This window comes from Bombyx mori, chromosome 28 (assembly GCF_030269925.1).
Source record: "Bombyx mori chromosome 28, ASM3026992v2".
In the NCBI taxonomy this organism is placed as follows: domain Eukaryota; kingdom Metazoa; phylum Arthropoda; class Insecta; order Lepidoptera; family Bombycidae; genus Bombyx; species Bombyx mori.
Window position 1 is genome coordinate 10,079,930 of NC_085134.1, and position 20,859 is coordinate 10,100,788.

The 20,859-nt window shown below is 37.7% G+C and overlaps 1 protein-coding gene and 1 long non-coding RNA gene across 7 annotated transcripts in view; one reads left to right on the forward strand and one right to left on the reverse strand.

Annotated features, from left to right (window-relative positions):
- LOC101735594 (hyaluronidase) overlaps window positions 1–11,687 on the reverse strand; it is a 39,907-nt gene extending 28,220 nt beyond the window's left edge. Inside the window, exon 1 of the mRNA XM_021346767.3 lies at window positions 11,297–11,687. Coding sequence (XP_021202442.1) covers window positions 11,297–11,355 — 59 coding nt within the window. The 5' untranslated portion in view covers window positions 11,356–11,687. The remainder of the gene's footprint in view (window positions 1–11,296) is intronic.
- Window positions 1–19,923, forward strand: part of LOC134201619 (uncharacterized) — an 80,085-nt gene extending 60,162 nt beyond the window's left edge. For 3 of the 6 annotated variants that reach the window (XR_009976984.1, XR_009976988.1, XR_009976985.1), the window contains exon 2: window positions 19,803–19,923. This is a non-coding gene — a long non-coding RNA (uncharacterized LOC134201619). Of the gene's footprint in view, window positions 1–6,334; window positions 6,362–9,192; window positions 9,206–11,081; window positions 11,092–19,802 lie in introns of those variants that run through there. The other 3 variants (XR_009976987.1, XR_009976986.1, XR_009976983.1) reach the window with 3 other exon arrangements.
- Window positions 19,924–20,859: the final 936 nt, after the last annotated feature.

The window sequence follows — 20,859 nt, forward strand, 5'->3', positions numbered from 1 at the left end:
GGGGCTGGTTTTACGAAAGTATTTTGCAAGGGACCCACGGAATTTCTGGATTTGCTATTGGCTTCACTAAGCGGTATTGCCACCAGATTCCCCTAGTAAATACATTAGTTATAGTAGAGTTAATTATTTCGAAATACCATAAAATATATCCTGTAAAATTTATTTAGACAAAATAGATACTTGGCAACGGATACCTCTTTTTTCCTTACCACTACTATTCACTGGTAACTTAAGGGGCTATTTCAGCTACAGCTCACGGGCTCAACCTGACAGAACTTGCCAACACTAGCCCTAGCAAGAGCAGTGCTTCGCAGGATCCACCACCGGATCGGAATCGTGGCCCACTGAGAATATCCGGCGAGAAACTCAGTGGATTGACACTTGAGACCTCGCAAGCCTTGTCCTGAAGACGGTCTTGGTCAGAAGTGGGACATGTTGCGCTCAAACCTACTGAAGACTTTGGTTAGTGAACAACCCGTATGTGAATATCGTCGGAGACAAAAGTCGTCCGAAACGACAGAAGTGATGGTTGGTGCTGTCTATGGTGGCATTTCGCTGCCACACCGCGACTGTCGAGAACACACCCGACCTACTTTACTAGGTGTTATTTGATTTGACTTTGATCCGATCGTAAGCAATCTTCGGCTAGGCATGCGCTAGTCCAGTTTGAAGATTTCCTGTAAATTGCATCGATATAGCTGCTTCGGAGTCTATAGGGAATCATGTGTGGGCAAATAGATGAAATACCGCAAAAACTTCTGTCTGGAGGTGGTCTGTATTGATAGATATCTCGGAGACGGTCATTAGTTAGATCGCTAAACAAAATGCAGCAAGATTCCCGAGAGATGGCAGCATGATTGCGGTGTCGTCGGAACTCGGCTAACTTCGTGCTACGACAGAGCCTAGCCGATGGAGGTGCGTAGACGCCATCATACTTACCAACCAGCCTTCTTGAAGAGCGGTGCCTCCGTCCTAAGAACTGTCATTCGTTTTCGTTTGCCAACATCAAGAGAAGATTTTTAAATTGTTCTAAGACAGCAAACGTGATTGGTGTACTCATTTCTCTTAGCTCGATCACCCTATTCGCCTCTACGATGTCTGACGATTGTGTTCATAATTGAGGCTTCTCCGACATATTATTTGCAAAATACTAGCTATTCTAATTCTTCTTCTTTTTCTCCACCTTATCCCACTAGGTGGCGTCGGCACAGCTAATTTTTCTCTTCCATTCTCTTCTATCAGCCGTCATCTCAACACTCACTCCTCTCTCTCTCTCATATCGTAATTCACACACTCCATCCATGTCTTCTTCGGTCGACCTCTTCCCCCTCTACCTTGCACTACCATTTCTATAGCTATTCTAATTATATTATAAAATATCTAATATCTGTTATAAAATCTGGAATGATTAGAAATCGTAACATCAGTCACGCAAGATTGTGTGTTCTATGACGATTACGTTTAGGGCGGCATGAGGGCGTGTCTTTTGATCTGTGATTAATGAATATTGAATCAGTTTTGTAAGCATTGGGCTACATTAGCCGAAATGAAAATTCTTGAACAATGAATTTCCAATGATTTCAAAAGTGTCTCACGATCGATTGCTTTTGAGACAGACTGTGTTGTATGATGGTAGCAAACTCGCTATGTCAAAACATTTTCTCGATGTTTCGAAAAAATTATTTCTTACAATGATCAAATCTCGAGCTGTCCATAGGAATTCATAGGAAAGGTGGTATGAATATCTACCCGTGCAAGTTCAAGTGCAAGTTCAATCATTAGTTTTTTTTCCTACCTATTCGCTGGTATGAAAATAGCCTGTTTTATTTATTACCCTTTTCACATAATTGCCCTTCACTTGGTACTTAGTATAATCACCGAAATGCGTCCATTTGAGTTATCTTTTTATTTATTTGTAGCGTAATTTGTTGATACATCAAATAATGTCAAGTAATAGTCATAGGAATACTATAACTATTACTTGATTACTATTACTATTACTTAGTGGAAGATTGACCATGGGATGGAACGACAAAGTCAAGTCGGCAATTGGCGGCTGTTTGCATGAGTGTACCCAGTTCACCAAGTGGCAATTACTCGTGAGGTGCATTTTTTTTCCACCTATGCTGATGGCCTTGAGAGGCTATCCCAGCTGCATTCGGACGGGTAGGTGAGCTCATAGGCTCAACCTGAGAGACCTTGCTAACACGAACCCTAGCAAGAAGCAGTGCTTCGCTGAATCTACAACCGAATCGGAATCATGACCCACTGAGAAGATCCGGCGAGAAACTCAGTGGGTTGTGTCTATGGGAAGTTCAGTATTCCACTAAGCCAAGACTCACAAAGCGTTGATTTATTGAGAGCTCTGCATCTCAATCGCACTTTCAACAAAGAATGTTGAATCCAACCTCCTGAATTTAGGGTACGATGTAATTCAAAAGTTGAATATATCCATAAATCTATAGGCATTTGAGTCATCAACCAAACCGCAAGTTGATCGTAACATAAGCTATAAATAAACAATGTTTTAATGCAAATAAATAAACGCACAGTGTTAATATTTAGGAAGTTTGTTTATTTTATGAATACATAAGTCAATAAACGAAGAAGTCAGATTTAATGGACATGGTTTTGAAGGGTGAGGCAGCCTTTGTATACTTGAGACCTTAGATCTTAAGGTGAGTGACGTATTTACGTCATAGATATATAGATATCTATGGGCTCTAGTAACAACTTAACACCAGGTGGGCTGTGAGCTCGTCCACCCATCTAAGCAAAACATTTTTGGAACGAAGTTCCTTATGGGAGGATGCGGAGGGGTACCCTAACCGGGAAAAAAACGTCCGTAACGTAAGATTTTTATTAGTAATGCAACACAGTGTACGACTTAACTTTGTAATAACTTACAAAAAATAACATATTTTTTTATCGTTCATTGACCACGATCTCAGAGCGTTGATGATGAATGCCAGGTGCAAAGCCAAGTCGCTGCCTACCATTAAGTACTCTCCACAAGCCTCGTTTGAAGAAGAACATGTCATAGCGCTCTTAAATGTCAATAAAACGTCTTAAATAATCAACGGTAGAAAATTCCGTTTGTCTGAAACGTTTGCAGTAGCTTATCGCCGTTATTGTTTAAAACACGTGTACCGTGTTTTTTTAACCTCGTCAATGAGCCTGAGTTTGTTTGATATGAGTGCAAGCTTTGGTGATAATACAATTTTTTTTTTATTATTGAAGGATTACCGGTGGCCCGTAGGCCTTTCCAGTTTCAACAGGACAGGTGGGCGAGTAGGTAACAGCTAACTGAGCGCCTCCGAAGGAGACCTAACAACTCAAGAGCAGCTGCTTCGCGAATGAATCTACTACCGGATCGGAATCGCGACCCGCTGAGAAGATCCGGCGAGAAACTCAACGAGCTGATTCATGGGTTAGGTTGCACGGCGAACTCTTTGTCGAGTTCGACGAGTACGGTTACCGGGGTCCCTAAGCCTGCTCCTAGTGTTAGAGCTGAAGGCGTCTAATGCAAAGGTTATTGGATCTGATGGATCCGTAAGGACGTGTCTAGGGCAATACTATAGTCAACTTTGCACACGATTACGTGTGTTGGTTGCAGAGGATCTGTAAGTTCCTGTGTAATTGATAGCCTTTCTCCGGGTGCTTGTGCGTAAATCTGTCGTGCACTCGATACCCCATCACAGTTTATCAGAACGGTTTGTTACTAAGACCAAAGTCGAAGCTTTTGTTACTTTACTGACACAACGCATTCTCCATCTATATATTAATACGTGAAGCAAAAACTTTGTATCCCTTTTTACGAAAATTGCGCGGACGAAGGAGCATGAAATTTTCCACACTTATAGAGAATATAGAGAAGAAGTGCACAATGCTAATATTTTTTTAAAATAATGCATAAAAGATACAGTAAATCAGTAAAGAAAACATTACACACACTACATACCATGTATTTGACGCACACACGCATGCATACTGTTTATTGTCAAACTTTTGTTCTTGACGTCTGTTGTCAAATTGAGAATAGATTAAATATTTTTTGTCTTTGTTAATATTTTTTATAGTGTAGTCTTGGCGAAATTTGTGATTATAGACGTATAAAATACAATCTTAATAGTGTACAAACTTACAATTCCAATTAATTATAGTCGAATTTCGACTACTGCGGGACCTCTAGTACTTTTAATTCGACGTTTCAATAACAATCTGTCAGAGTCATTAAATAAAGATAATTAAAAAAATTGAGATTCAATCTTTTGAATTTAAGATTTGATTTCGCTAATAGTTTTTTTTTATTGCTTAGATGGGTGGACTAGCTCACAGCCCACCTGGTGTTAAATGGTTACTGGAGCCCATAGATCTACCACCTAAATGCGCCAACCACCTTGAAATATAAGTTCTAAGATTTCAGTATAGTTACAACGGCTGCCCCGCCCTTTAAACCGAAACGCATTACTGCTTCACGGCAGAAATAGGTAGGGCGGTGGTACCTACCCGCGCGGACTCTCAATAAGTCCTACCACCAGTAAAAATTTTGTTCTAATGACATGAAAGATCAATTTTTGAAAACCATCAAATTACTTGGACATCTATTTTAGTTGTCAACGTTACAGAAGATGTAAACAGTCGACGTCGCTCAAAACACGTCATTTCGGATCCTCCCGATCCACTAACGGTGCTTTTAGGCACCTCAAGCACCGGCCATCTTTCTCGTCGAACCCGTCGCTTGCGACGAAGGGCTCGACGAGTAAATTAACCCACAGACACAGCCCACTGAGTTTCTCGCCGGATCTTCTCAGTGGGTCGCATTTCCGATCCGGTGTAAGATTCTGCGATGCGCTGCCCTTGCTAGGGTTAGTGTTAGCAACGACGTCAGGCTTAAGCCCCGTGAGCTCACCTACTAGTTCGGTGAATGTAGAATAACTCTCGAGATTACTAGAATAGATAGGAAAAAAAGTAATGGAATATGTAAGAAGTTCGGATCCCGATGCTGATATAATTTGTGCCCTCTGCAGAAGCCCCATAAGGCCGATGTTCGCAGTGACACTACGAGTCTATCCCGCAATCGACCGGTGGAAACACTTGCAGGTACAATTACTAGTGAAAACTGGTTCGATGCAGATCTGATCTATCAGCAGTAAACAGGAAATGAAAGATTATAATAAAGGTTAATAAGCAGATTATCCTGACTTAGTTTTCAATTGATGGCGTTGTATTTTTAATACTACGGTCCGTTCATAATAATTAACGTCCGTCTGGTGTAGTGGTAAGTGACATGGTCACTACACAAGGGGGTCGCGGGTTCGAATCCCGCCAAGGGAAGATATTTGTATGATAAATATAAATGTCTTTTCCAGGGTTATGGATGTATATTAAATATATGTATGTGTATAATAAAAATCTTACATTTATTTCCGTTATCTGGTACCTGTAACACAAGTTCTTTACGAACTTATCACGGGACCAGTTAACGTGGCGTGATTGTTTTAAAAAAAAAAAAAAATTAGGGTTTCGCGATTGGTATAAATTGTTTTTATTTTTTATTGCTGAGATGTTTGGACGAGCTCACAGCTGGTGTTAAGTGGTCACTGAAGCCCACAGACATCTACAACGTAAATGCCGCCACCCACCTTGAGATATGAGTTCTGAGATCTCAGTATAGTTACAACGGCTGCCCCACCCTTCAAACCGAAACGCATTACTGCTTCAAGGCAGAAATAGGCAGGGTGGTGGTACCTACCCGCGCGGACTCACAAAGAGTTACCACCAGTAAAGTTTATAGTATATAAGTCACCCAGTTCTCGCCGAACTAACTAACCCATAGGCTGGTTTTAGTGTCACGCGGACCGTCAGTACGGATCGCTCCGCACAGACCGATCTGTATTAATCCTAAGGAGCGTTTTAGAGTAATGCGGACGGGTCCGTACGGACGAACGTCCGCGCGGACAGCTCCGCAGCCGTCCGCATGACGCGTCCGTGCCGCGGAGCTAGCCGCGCGGACCGCTGCTCGCGCGCCTCTCCTTGCATTGAGCGTTTTAGTATCGTCCGGAGGGCACGCATCAGCGCAGTACAATCATGGCAATATGTCGTTGATCGATGAAATTCGTTTGAGGAAATGTTTGTGAGATGCCTCTGACGCGCAGTACAAAAACCAGACAGACCAGTTTATTTCTTGTCTTTGACAGCAGTTCGTCAAAAATTCTGGTCGACATACGAAAGTAGTTAAAGAATTTTGTTTCGTCAGCCCTCGAATTGCTGTATAATGTGACCAATTCTTCCGCGTCGGCTCTCTGCTCTATTAAAGGGTGAACATGCAGTTTCCTTTTTCGCTTTTTTTTTTTCTTGTGTAATATAGGACAATAAGTAATATCACTCGCCACGTTGGATGCATTGCGCGCGTCTGTAAACAGCGGCGCTGCTCAGGCTGTCAGGATGATACTAAAACGCCATATGCGGACGGTAAGCGCGGATCACGTACGCGCGGAGCGATCCGTACTGACGGTCCGCGTGACACTAAAACCAGCCATAGACGCTGAGTTCCACCACAGTCCACTGAGTTTCTCGTCGGTGTGCTTAGTGCGAGTTTTTTAACGTTCTCGATAGCGTAAAAGTTAACACAAATTTGTTTGGAGTTGGAACAGCACCCCTACGTTTTTCGCTAAGCAGACGTGTCATGATTTCGATAGATTATGCGATAGATTTCCATAGATAGTTGATTGGTTAGAGATCCAAATGCTATTTATTGTTCGTAACTTGTACATATCCAAGCGTATCTTGAAAATGTCGTTAGCGAGATTCAGATTTCGGGCGACTGTCAAATTTTTTGTGCTCTATGATGGCTAGCCGCTTAAGTCTATGTTATCGACATTGCCGTCAGTGGTGCGTAGGGAAATCTAGTTCAGCGATGGTCGTGAACGTTGAATTAGCACAGTGGTTTTGGCTTTTAGCTTTGTCTCTATTATATATATGCAGGCTTCTTCTTCTGTTTCTTTCTTTTCTATTACCCTCTGCTTGACCGAATCAAGAAATTCCGTAACGAAAATAAAACCTAACACCCCCCACTCCGCCTATAGCTCGTGTTCAACACATTCACACGTTGCGCTTGTGTAGTGTTTGTGAATAAGCGCGCGGCGTAACGTCGCACTGCATGCGCATCATTAAAAGTCTGCCCGTCTCTCTCTCGCGCGGTCTAGCTTATGAGTGTGAAGGGGACAATTAATGTTTTGCTTTTGTTACTTTTTATAAATATAGCGTGGTCTTATTTTATTATTGTTTTAATATTAATTTATTAGTGTCTAATTATAATATTGCATAAGTTGATAAAAAATGCTATGCAATAGCTTTACCGCGGCAGTCCACGAGCACCACACATGTTTTTTTTTAAGTCCTTGAGAACAAACCAAGTTATGCCAACCAAGATATTGCGGGTAAGTATAGTTAAATACACAAACAGTACTGTATTGTAAATATTACTAATACTATTCAATGAGCGACTAATTACTGGCCCACGTGCTGCTAAGTCATCAGAGTTTCCGCGTATTTTTCCTGTAATACGTAATAACGTTATTTGTCTCATACTTGGCAGTAATATTGTATTTTATTTTTGAAGTGCCATTGACATTGTCAGCACTTCATATAGTGCTTTGTTTTCGTCGAGTCGGATAAGATGTAATTTTATATTACTATATTATCATTTTTAATACGCTTTTTTATTAGTTTCAGACGTAGGTATGTTAGTATGTAACGGAATCTTTGAACACGATTTTGATCCCCTTCAAAACGTTAGATTAACTCGAAATTTGGCATACTTATTAAGGACTGGTAGTAGGACCTCTTGTGAGTCCGCGCGGGTAGGTACCACCACCCTGCCTATTTCTGCCGTGAAGCAGTAATGTGTTTCGGTCTGAAGGGTAGGGCAGCCGTTGTAATTATACTGAGATCTTAGAACTTATATCTCAAGGTGGGTGGCGCATTTACGTTGTAGATGTCTATGGGCTCCAGTTACCACTTAACACCAGGTGGGCTGTGAGCTTGTACACCCATCTAAGCAATAAAAAAAAACCTATGTCAATTCAATATTTAAAAAAATTTGGAAAATTTAACTAAAAAATTAAAAATACATAATAGTTTAAAAAAACTAAAAAAATACGCCTTTATAGAAAATCCAACAAAAAAATAGACGCTTTTTTTTTACAATAATATCATTTTTTCTTACACTATTTTTAATTCAAACTTATTAAAATTTATTTTCTATTTTTAAGTATTTTTAAACTATTGTTTATTAATATTTTACGTATACACGCGGTAAAATGAGTTTCGCGACGAAGGTAAATATCGTGGAAACAAACCTGTGGTTACAGGTAATAGAGTCCATTGTGATGTTTGAGCTACGCTATTCACTTCATATCGGAGGGGCCGTGTTCCGCCCATTTAGAGAAAGCAAAACAAACATTTTGAAATATTTCAAAGTATACCGCGCATAAAATTACATTTCCTACGAAGGCTTTTAATCTATAGACCCGTATGTATGTTACTACGAAACATCGTGAACTAAATAATCTAGAAATTATTTATAATCGATAGTAATTGAATTAAAACAAATTTGTGAAATATTAAATACTAGAGGTCCGGCAATACTCGAAATTCGACTATAATTAATTGCAATTGTAAGTTTGTACACTATTATGATTGTATTTTATACTTCTATAATCACAAATTTCGCCAAGACTACACTATAAAAAATATTAACAAAGACAAACAATATTTAATCTAAATTTGACAACAGACGTCAAGAACAAAAGTTTGACAATAAATAGTATGCATGCGTGTGTGCGTCAAATACATGATATGTAGTGTGTGTAATGTTTTCTTTATTGATTTAATGTATCTTTTATGCATTATTTAAAAAAAAAATTAGCATTGTGCACTTCTTCTCTATATTCTCTATAAGTGTGGAAAATTTCATACTCCTTCGTCCGCGCAATTTTCGTAAAAAGGGATACAAAGTTTTTGCTTCGCGTATTAATATATAGATATAAGCGGGAAGATCGGAACTTTTTGGTTAATTCACACTGGCACACGAGTTTTATTTTTAAAAGAAGAAAATATAAGTGACAGATAAAAAAATTTACATAACGTTGTCACGAATATGTATGTAGTATTTTTTTGGAAAGAATATTGTTGTTTTGTTGTTTAACTAAAGATCCACTAGATTTCGCCATACCATCCCACATATACCATATTTAGTTAGCCCAGTAATCGAAATTCGACCATAATTACTAATTTAATATTAATCAAAGTTTGAACATTAATATGGTTCTATTGTCAAAGACTTCTATTTTCTCAGATTACGTCAAAGCTACACTATAGACAAATAATATTAAAGACAAACAATATTAATCTATTGTCAACTTGACCACAGACCTTAACAATAAACAAAAGAGTGCAATGGCATGTGTGTGTCAAATACATGATAGTGTGTGTGTAATGATTTTTTTAATGATTTAATGTATTTTTATGCAAAATTAAAAATAATATAATATTAGCATTCTGCACTCCTTCTCTATATTCTTTATAAGTGTGGGAAATTTCATACTCCTCCGTCCGCGCAATTTTCGTAAAAAAGTGTAACAAAGTTTTGCTTCACGTATTAATATATAGAGGATACAACACTGAATGAAATTTTCGCCTTAAGCTAAAACATGTCATAGTGTGTTTAAGAGATTGCTGTACATGCCCGTAACTGGCTTACATACAAGTACTTAATTTTATACATGTTAATTTTAAGCTTGAATATTTTGTGTGTATTGCTGTTGGTGTGTCTAAATCAATAAATAAATAAATAAAACACTAAAACAATATGTGACGTCATAATCTTTACGTTTTTTTTGTATGTTCTGTGGTTAGCTCGTCGCTTGTTTTGGCCACGAATGACGTCACAGTGAGCTTACACTTAACCGAATTGTGTTATTTTTAACACACTTTTATGAGTCCAAACACATACCAATAACCAAAAACATATAAATATGTATGTTTGTTAGTGTGTAATGGAATCTTTGAGCGTAACTTTCACCGACTTCATAATGGCCGATTAACTTGACATTTTGCACACGTATCAAGGCTCGGCTGATACAAATAGTTTTGGCCGGTGGACGACCTCACGGTCTACCTGGTGCTAAGTGGTCACCGAAGCCCATAGACATCTACAACGTGAATGCCGCCACCCATCTTGAGATATGAGGTCGAAGTTACAATTATATCGTGTAACTAATGCCCTTCTTTTGTTTTTTTCGAGTCGGGGACCGATCCTACTCCGATGTTCCCTTGTCTCGGGAGCAAGCGGGACTGAAGATGTTCAGAGGGCTGTTTTAGGGCCCTACCCACCAAACGACTCCCTTTGCACTCTCTCAATCGACGTCCGATCTCCGCCCGGGGTCAGTACCCTGGCAGAGTAGGGTGGTTCCTGTGGTCAACACTACAACCAGACTAACAGATATCAGAACGTTTGCCTGGGGGGCAAGCAGATAGGGCTATCTGCCCATGTGATCACTTAGTAAGTCTAACTTCTTCTTCTTCCTAACGTTTTCCTGGTTTAATGCCAGGGTTTACTTTCCAACTTAAACTCCCCACTTTGCTCAGTCTTTGGCATCCTTCTGGGTGAGGTTATTCTCTTCCATATCCACCATTACCACATTCAACCGGCGTTTCATTTACGTTGTAGATGTCTATGGGCTCCAGTAACCACTTAACACCAGGTGGACTGTGAGCTCGTCCACCCATCTAAGCAATAAAAAAAAACAATCTGCAGGATACCTTAGTTTAACTAAGAAACACGAGGGAAATTGTATTTAGTCTTATTAAATAAATGAATTAGTAGGCTGAATAATAATTGCACCCTTTGCTCACAATTAAAATTGAATTTACTTAGAATTTATTATTTCGTAAGTCGTTGCCTGAATCCCGGAGAGTTCGCGGAAATAAAGATAATAATTTTAATTTATAAATTATTATTTTATTCAATTTTATTAAGAAACAAAGCGAATTATTTAACAACAGTACGCGTTTAATTTTTTTTTTGTTTTTTTTTCTCGGAAATGGGCACTCGAGTTCGATTATATAGCTTTTTGAATTTTAATGAGAGATGTATTTTCTATTTAGCTTCAAAAATGGAGCGCTTTGTTGTACCTAAGTAACTTTTTTTTGCACACGAAATTCTAAAATTAATTTAGCATATACATTTTAAATATAAATATAATTAAAATAATAAAACAGAACAACTTACTTATTCTCGTCGCATTTAACAGCACTTCCCGCCAAAATAATGAACAGCAAACATCTCATTATAACAAACTAAATCTATCGTTTTTTTTAAAAGGTAATTATCATTACATATCAGTCAATGTCAGTCAAGTCCTTTAATCTTTCTCCATAAAATAAAATAAAAATACTAGGCTCGAATCGGACTTAAGCATAAATGGTCAAAAATCATCATTCCATTAATTCGTTAAAAAACAGTCACGTTCAACACGCGAACAAAGGGAGGTATAAAATAAGATTTTTAAAAATTGAAACACAACAAAAAAAATACAAAATGGCTCGTCCGAACTATAAGATTTCCCGCCAATTTACACCAAAAATGGCGTGCACTTTACGTGAGGACGCGGAGTTGACTGGAAACACGCGAGTGGAGTATTTATTATCATAATAAATATCATATTGGTATTTGGTAGTAGATTTATTAAAGATTCCGTGAATGATGTTTTGCTTTTGACACATCGTCTTCTCGCATTTAAACTGTACAATCTCAAAACTTACTAATTTTACAGGAGAGTGTTTTAAAGATTGAAAACATATTGTGATATTTTTATTATATTAATCATCTTTGCAACATAATTTTTTTTACCAGTTACATTATCTGTCTTTTAAAGTAAGATAAAATTATGTATTAATTTTGTTAATGGTAGTCAAAATATAGGTAAATTAAAAAAAAAAGAAAACTAAACCTAAACTACGCTCTTTTGACAGTATTTATGAGAAAAATACTGGTGATACCAAATGATTCCGCATATTAACTCAATTTCGAATATTTTTGGAAATTGTACATTTTTAATGCGAAAAGACGACATGTAACACTTTTTATGGATGACAAATTTTTATTTGGTAGCTAAGAATTTACACTTTTTTTTTACTATTCACACTGCTTTAGTTAATTTGTTAAAAACACAAATTCTTTATGTCTGTCGTCTGAAGTTATGGCTGTGTTCAACAATAATAATCTAAATAATGCCCTAATTCTTAATTAAACTAAAAATATTACAAACGATAAGTTACTTAATTGTTAACATAGGTTATTCAATCGTAATTAGCCTCAAAGTTTTGTAATATATCTTTAAAAAAAACAATTGAGTTCTTCTACTCGTAATTCTTACAAGAATTAAAAATCACTGAAATTTAACTAAGCCGATTTTTATGGTATAGACAATAAGAGAAATAGTTGTCCTAAGCATTTTAGCCCGAGCGCATGTCAGCTTCGCGGAAGAGCGATGGTATAGTCTCGTTCTTAACACAATATCACCACATTCGATCCTTGGTAAAGTGCTTAGTGATCCAGACTACAGCACAACAAAACCCACGTCCATTTATAATTCAACTAACGACCCGCCCTCGCTTTGCTTCGGAAACTGTAATTTATTATTGATTTCTCCACTATTTAATGAATGTTATTATACATATAAACCTTCCTCTTCAATCACTCTATCTATTAAAAAAAACCGCATCAAAATCCGTTGCGTAGTTTTAAAGATTTAAGCATACATAGGGACAGACAGATATAGGGACAGAGAAAGCGACTTTTTTATACTATGTAGTGAAAGTAATACAATTTGAAAAGAAAATTAAGGGTCAGTATTTTATATTTTCGGCACACACAACATGCAAATAACGCTTTGTTTCGGCAATTTCATTTTAATATACGGTGTCACTCCATCGAGGTATCACATATGACATCACTGGATTGAATCCGAAAGAGACCGAAAGATGAATCTCTGTACATTATTTACAAAAGCAATCTTCAATTATTTAGAATTAAAATAGAGCGAGAAATTCAAAGGAAGGGAACAATAGCTTTCTGAATTTACTCCAATAAATATGAAAGGAGCTTTAAGGCTTCAAGATCTGACTCAAGAATTAACCTCGGAATGTAGGTGTGTATAAGGGTTCAGCTGGTTTCTTGTCGTGCTACTGCTGTTGAGACGGATGCCTCAAACACTTTAACTTTGAAGTTGTCATGGCCTCAAAGCAAAGTCATAATTTTTTTATTTATTGCTTAGATGGATGGACGAGCTCACAGCCCACCTGGTGTTAAGCGGTTACTGGAGCCCATAGACATCTACAACGTAAATACGCCACCCACCTTGAGATATAAGTTCTAAGATCTCAGTATAGTTACAGCGGCTGCCTTACCCTTCAGACTGAAACGCATTAATTACTGCTTCACGGTGGAAATAGGCAGGGCGGTGGTACCTACCCGTGCGGACTCCCAAGAGGTCCTACCACCAGTGTAAAAATATACACTATAATATATAATAACATTTCAAAGCCGTTAATATTCGTAGATAATGTCATGTCGGACTTCACAGATAAGGCTTCGTCGGAGTAGAGAAGATAGTATACCTTGAGACAGCAATTGTACTGTAATGGATATCAATAATGGTATAAATATGTCTTTCTTTATTTCCTATTAATTGTCATATAATCGGTTATTAATTACCAGTAAATGTTAAACAGAATTTCGGTTAATAAGGCGGTCAGACTAATCAACACTTTGAAACTAGTTTAGTTACTGGCATATTATCGATTATTAAATATTTTGTAGATTATAAAAATCATTAATTGGTAAGTTGGAAATTGCTCCTGTTATAGAACAACGAGTTATTTTAGAGTCTAATTGAATAAAGTCCCTTTAAAACGACTAGATGATGACCGGTTTTTTTTTTATAATGCCATCTTGTTTTGTGTCTTTAAAGCGGTTAGTTGCCCTCAATTAAGAAAAATAGTATTATTATTCGCCAATAGATGTCGGGAAGAGTTGATTATTGAAAACACGAATAAAACAACATTTTCTGAAAATAAATCGTAGCTAGATCGATTTATCGCCCCCGAAACCCCCTGTATACAAAATTTTATGAAAATCGGTGGAGCCGATTCCGAGATTCAGATTATATACATATATATTGCTCGTTTGAATTGCTCGTTTAAAGGTTATAAGATTTATATTGCTTTAGATTGGCAGCTGAGCTGATGGTCCATTAGGCTTTGAGTGGTCGTCGTAGACCATAGACATAATAATCCAAATGCCGTCACCACCATGGGAAATGAAGTCGGAGGTATGTGGTGTGTTATAATTGTGTCGTATAGAAGTTCTCTAACTCTTGAAATCGGAGTACATGACGGCTTCGCGGCAGGAACTAACGGGGTAATGGTATTTATCCATGTGAACTGACAATACGCCTTAACTCAATTTAAATGCCGTCATGGTGTCCAGCTATAATACTCAGATACCGCTGCTGTCCATACTCCGGTAAATTTCGTTTATGACCCTTACTGGAAGAGGTGGGGTTGTGCTATCGTAGGTGCAAACCACGCAGTCAGCCTCCAGTCGTGTCTTTCTCGATGAGATGGTCGGATCAAATTGGATCTCCTCTGAACATCAAGTTCCACGATGCCCCTCACAAAGCCAAGGATAGTAACAGATGGAGGGAAATCGTACGTGTGAGAATGATGCAGCGAGGGTGTCTCGACCCTGAGTAATGAGGAAAGTGACGCGAGGAGGAGAGGAAAGTCTTTCTCGTTGCTTGGCAAACTGATAACAAAACAGTTAACAATACAGTTTATTCTAGGCTAAAGAAGCTTCTGTGTAAAGTTCAATAAATTTGATTTCGTATATCATTCCGGATTCTGGTCTTGTACTACACAAAAGTGCATTGTTTTGTAAGAGCAGACGTATCCTAATGATTGATTGTGTGCAAGCGTTGAACTGGAACATCCTACGTGTTCAGAATAAAGCAGCCAGTCGGAATTTCTATTGGAATACTTCGAACCCGTCCTAAACATAAAACCCCGGACTCACAACATGCGTATAAAAAACCTTCACGACTGACTTCCACGGTAGAGGAACAACATCGTGTAGTAAAAATCAAACCCGTGAAAATTATAATTTGTGTAATTACTGGTAGTAAGACGTCTTGTGAGTCCGCACGGGTAAGTATCATCGCCTTGCCTATTTCTGCCGTGAAGCAGTAATGCGTTTCGGTTTGAAGGGTTTGGCAGCAGTCTAGAGTCTCAACATAGTTACATTTTGAGACTCTAGAACTCATATCTCAAGGTGAGTGGCGGCATTTACGTTGTAGATGTCTATGTGCTCCAGTAACTACTTAATACGTGGTAGGCCGTGAGCTCGTCAACAAAAACGTTACGGAACATTCGCAAATCTTGGTACCTTTGGTATTGCCACTGTGAGCTTGATTTTTAACTGGCTACCAAAGCCCATAAGTTTGCTGTGGGAGATGCTGCTTTTTTCCCTAGAGCCTTGAGTTGAGCTTCTCTTAAGCTGAGAGCCTTGAGAGGCTATTTTAGCGCAACCTTAACAAGTAGATGAGCTCACGGGGCTCAAACCTGCTTGAGGTCCCTAAAAGTACCGTTAGTGGATCGGGAGGATTCAAAATGACGTGTTTGGGGCGACGTCGACTGCTTTCCATTCTGTCCGCAGGATCGGGAATGTAGTTACCGGCGGCCACGATGGAAGGGTTCTAGTGTAGTGCCGCTTTATCGAAGTGGGGATGCTGCTATGAAGCACTATCCTTACTAGGGTTAGTGTTAGCAGCGTCGTCAGATTTAAGCCCCGTGAGCTTACCTACTGATTTGGTGAATCTGGAATAACCCCTTAAGATTACTAGAATAGGTAGGAAAAGTCGTAGCGACCGACGCACTGTGTCAGTGCATGCTCTAATCGCGACTAGTCGTTCTGAATGACAATCAGCCTTTTACTCCTCATTGTTGAGATCATGTCGCCTATGTAAATAAGGTTGTTTTTAAGAACTTGCGTTACTGTTATATCATATGCGTTTGTGATTTATCGTTATAAAAATATAAGTAGGTAGCTTGTGTTTGGGAATACGGTCTGGTTACATGGCTTTTATCAGCAACATCTGTGGCCTTAAAGTCGCGGATGGGCCTTAGTTTGGTCCACAAAATCTCCAATCCCATTTATTCGCAGCTTTCTTTCTCCAACTTATAACCCAAAAATTATTCATGTCCTGTTCGACGCTAGTCAACCATTGGTTTTTGGTCTTAAATTGTCGTTGTTAGGACCAGTCATCAAAATAAGGGGATTTTAGTATGTTGGTAGTAGTAGATGGCGGAGCTTTGTGCTTTTGTGTTTCATTTCCCATGGTTGGCCGCTTAAGCTCGCAAGCTTTAGGGGCTTTAAGATCTCAGTTACCAAAAAGTCCCGGGTGGTCAAAGAGCATGCCTGTTTAAAAAAAACCCTACATTTGTGGTTTCCCCACACAAATTTTGATTTTGATTTTTGATAATACCTAATCGAATAAGCTATCTAATTTGTATGAGTGGTTCCCAACAACAATGCTATTGTAACATCAGCGGTATTTCCCGGTACATCACGGTTATGAATGACGCTTACCGTTTTTACGCTCGTCTAAGCATTTAAGAAATCAAGTATATAAATCATTAATCATTGTATGACTAAGAAACTCGGCTACCTACTCCGCGCTTCCGTCAATTGCGCTGAACGATGTAATTACTTTAACCTTGTTATTTACAATATTCGTAGACTGCTTAGACGATGGTAAGTGAAATGACATCATTGATAACTAAGAGAGACGTATTTAATGTCAGCGGTTTTGTGAGCATTTATTCTATTCGTACCGATGTGCAAGTGGAGAATCAAGTTTTATTTATTTTTTTATTTTTTTTCTGCTAAGTGTAGATATTAGAACTTTTGTTACTTAGTGAAAAGGTTATTGATCTTCTTGATTTTATATTTCTTAAAAAATTTCATTGTATTTTTATTTAATTATTCTTTCATTTTAGAAGTTCAAGATGTTGTCGACTATTGATTGAACACTGTCGATTGTACTTATAATTGAGGTGACATCTGTCATTTACTTCTTGTCAATTTGACAATGCTTTATAGGACTTTTTGGCGGGAACATGTGGAGTGAAGTTGTGTGATTCGTTTTATTTTGTCTATTTAGTGTTTCATCAGGTTTAAATGTGTAATAACGGTGGTTTATTAACTGTTTACTATCTGTGAAAGTGCACAAATTTAGGAAAATAAAACAAAGCCGCAGGAAAATAAAACAAAACTTGGGATCCACCAAAAAGTCCACTGAAAAAGTCTCAGTGAATGACCACCATTTTACTGAGGTTATATTCATCCCATATCATTTCATTTAATTTCATCCCGGTTGATTAATGTCTTAAATTAATCTTCATTTCATTTCTTTTCACTCCATGTTATCATTTTTCATAAAAAAAGAATATAAATTAAAATAAGATATTACCTAAAGGTCTTAGTTACCAGGCCATAAAATCCTTTAAAAAAATTACAATTTTATATATTGATGATCACTATGTTGGTGCAATTAAATAAATAAATAAACCTGAAATCATTGCCAAATCTGTTTACTTACAAGCAAGGTTTTTATTTTGCTTTCACATCAAAACTACGCAGGCGCCGTCCGGATGTGTTTGTTTTGTCACGTTTGTTTACATTCAAAACAAGAATTGGAAGAAATTGTGTCAGCGTTGCGCAGAATTGTTTATTGTTACTAGTGTGTGACATAATAACGGGAATTATTCGATTTTTTCTCTAGAACCTTCTTAATGCTTCTCCTGTAACTTCTAACCGACTAAACTAAAAACTTCTTCTTCACCGTTCTGATTTGAAGCTCGATAAAACTGAAACAAGACAAAGACGCATCTACAGAATTAGGTGCGCGAGAGAAAGAAACAGATATACTAGTAAAGGTTTCACTATTACCGCGTAAATATTGCACGCATATGTTTTATGTCATAGACGAATCAGGTCCCAGTCATTCTACACAGTTAACAGTGGTACCTAAGTCATACAAAGGATTCCATACTTTGTTTTTTCCTACGATAGCCTTGAGAGGCTATTTAGCTTCGCCTTGACGTGTAGGTGAGCTCACGGGGCTCTAACCGGAGTGTTGCTGACACCGGCCCTAGCAAGAGAAGTGCTTCGCAGAATCTACCACTGGGTTAATTTACTCGTCGAGCCCTTCGCCGCAAGCGACGGGTTCGGCGAGGACGATGACCGGTGCTTGAGGTACCTAAAAGCATCGTTAATGGATCGGGAGGATTTGTAATAACGTGTTTAGGGCGACGTCGACTGTTTACCATTCGGTCCACAGGATCGGGTATGTAGTTTCCGTCGAGGGTTTTCGTGTCGTGCCGCCTTCTCAGAGCGGCGCAATGATGCTGACTGTAAATACATACTGATTAAGTCAAGCTCTAGGTCATCATGGATTACATCCTACTGTAGTCTGGGTTCTGTAGGCTCACAATTTTAAGGTTTGCGCTTTTGATTCTATTTCATGGCCAGTTTGGACCGTGGCAATGGTTACTGAGCAAGTCTTATGTATCTATGGCAAATGGCAAATGGCCATAGATACGTAAGATGAAGAAGCCTCTTAGACTACACATTGAAATTTAAAATATTACTAGCTCTCGAACTAAAAGCCGGAAAGGACTTATTTCTTTGATAAGAACGCGATTCTTAAAGGAAGGCGATAATGGAGCTTCCGTTGCGAACTTAATAAACTTGTTTCATTTCCGATGCCAAATGAATTCGCTGACACGGTTACGTCAAACGATAATCAACTATGTATAAAGAAAATTACATTTTGTACATGTCATGTATAAATTCACATAATAAATAACCCATAATAAATTTAATGAATAACTAGCGACCCGAATCTCGCTTCGCTTCTGAAACATTAAATTTTATTATTGATATCTGAGTCCCGCGATGTTACCCGCGGTTATTATCGTACCGCGTGTGACGCCGCGGGGCGAAGCTAGTCAAAAAAAAGTAGCCTAAGTTACTAATTATATCATCAGCTACCACCTATCAGTGAAAGTCCCGTCACAATCGGTCGGCCGTTCCAGAGATTAACCAGAACAAACAGATAGACAGACAAAAATTGTAAAAAATGTTATTTTGATGTATGTACCGTATATTCATATACATGTAATAAAAAGAGGTTATTTCAATATTACAAACAGACACTCCAATTTTATTTATATGTATAGATAATTGTGAAACTAAAAAAGAACGATTAAAATGTAATATTACGTTAATGTATTCGTGTTTATTCTTAATAGTTGCTATAACTGTGGTTTTTTTTTTATTTCTATTAAAAATAATAGACCCAAAAAACGGGTTAAGCAAAAGATGAATTAAAAGGAGAAACAAAAATATCCCTCCCTGTGACACGTTGCAATGCATTTATAGAGATATAACCTACGGAGGATTGTCTGTAAGGCGTTCGGTCGTAAAACTCACACCAAATCCTAATGCAGCGGGATCAGAGGACTTATTGTGCCTTACACCACATTATGTGGGATAAGGGTGACATAAAGAAGAAAATGTCATGTGTATTGAGCCCCGGACACGTAAGCTTCTTATAGATAAATCGTGAATTTTTTTTATGTTGTAACCTTCATAATATGTTCAGTAATAATAGGTTTTTTTTTTTTTTTTGTTTTTTTTTTTTTTTTTTTTTTTTTTTTTTTTTTTTTTTTTTTTTTTTTTTTTTTTTTTTTTTTTTTTTTTTTTTTTTTTTTTTTTTTTTTTTTTTTTTTTGCGGTCGGCCGTCGAGTAAAGATTAGCTCCGTATTTATCGTCTTTTAAAAATAGTAAAAGTAACATTTTGAGTGAGTAAATGTGATAATATTATTAGTATCTGCCTGATAATCAACATTTAGTGTTGGTGGAAGAAAAATATATGTGATAATAATAAAAACAGTGATAAACTATTTTCGTTGCAACTCATAGTAAAACAAGTGAGTTATAAACAAATAGTGATTAATATCTACAAAAAACATATATTTAAAACTTGATTCATCTACATTACTGAACAAAATACATAATTCATTGTGCATAAACTATAAACAAAGAGATTAAGTGTCAAACTTAACAAACAGCATCTGTTGATTACATTCAAATTTAAAAACTGAAGCCACTTTTTCAACTGTCATTAACAATTGGATATGATCAACAATTTAGCAAGAATTAGTAATGTGGTATTAGCCCAGTGGGTTAACACGTTAGCCCTATCCAACAAGTTCTGAGATCAAATCCCGGTAGTCGGGTGTGACACTTTTTGTTATTTATTTAAATAATTTAAATTCGAATAAGTTATTTCTGGCCATTATAACAAACAGAGGGCGCGGACGCTGAAATAAATACTCAAAATAATTTATTAGAAATATTTACGAATACTAGAGGTCAATGACATATGTACTTTCAACAATGGAGGATAACAGTAATGTAACTATAAGAGACCGGAGACGATTCATGATGACTGGATCACTGTCCATGGAGTCAACTGACTCGCTAGAAGACGCACCTTCCAGTATAAATGCAAGGAGTATGATCGACCTGTCTACTCATACAATGACTAGTCATCAAGAAGTAATAACATCATTGCAACTATCCATTGAGAATCTGAAGAAACAATTACAGACTACTCGTCCCCACCGAACGTGGTCTCGCCTTGTCGCGGCGGTGGGGCTTAAGCG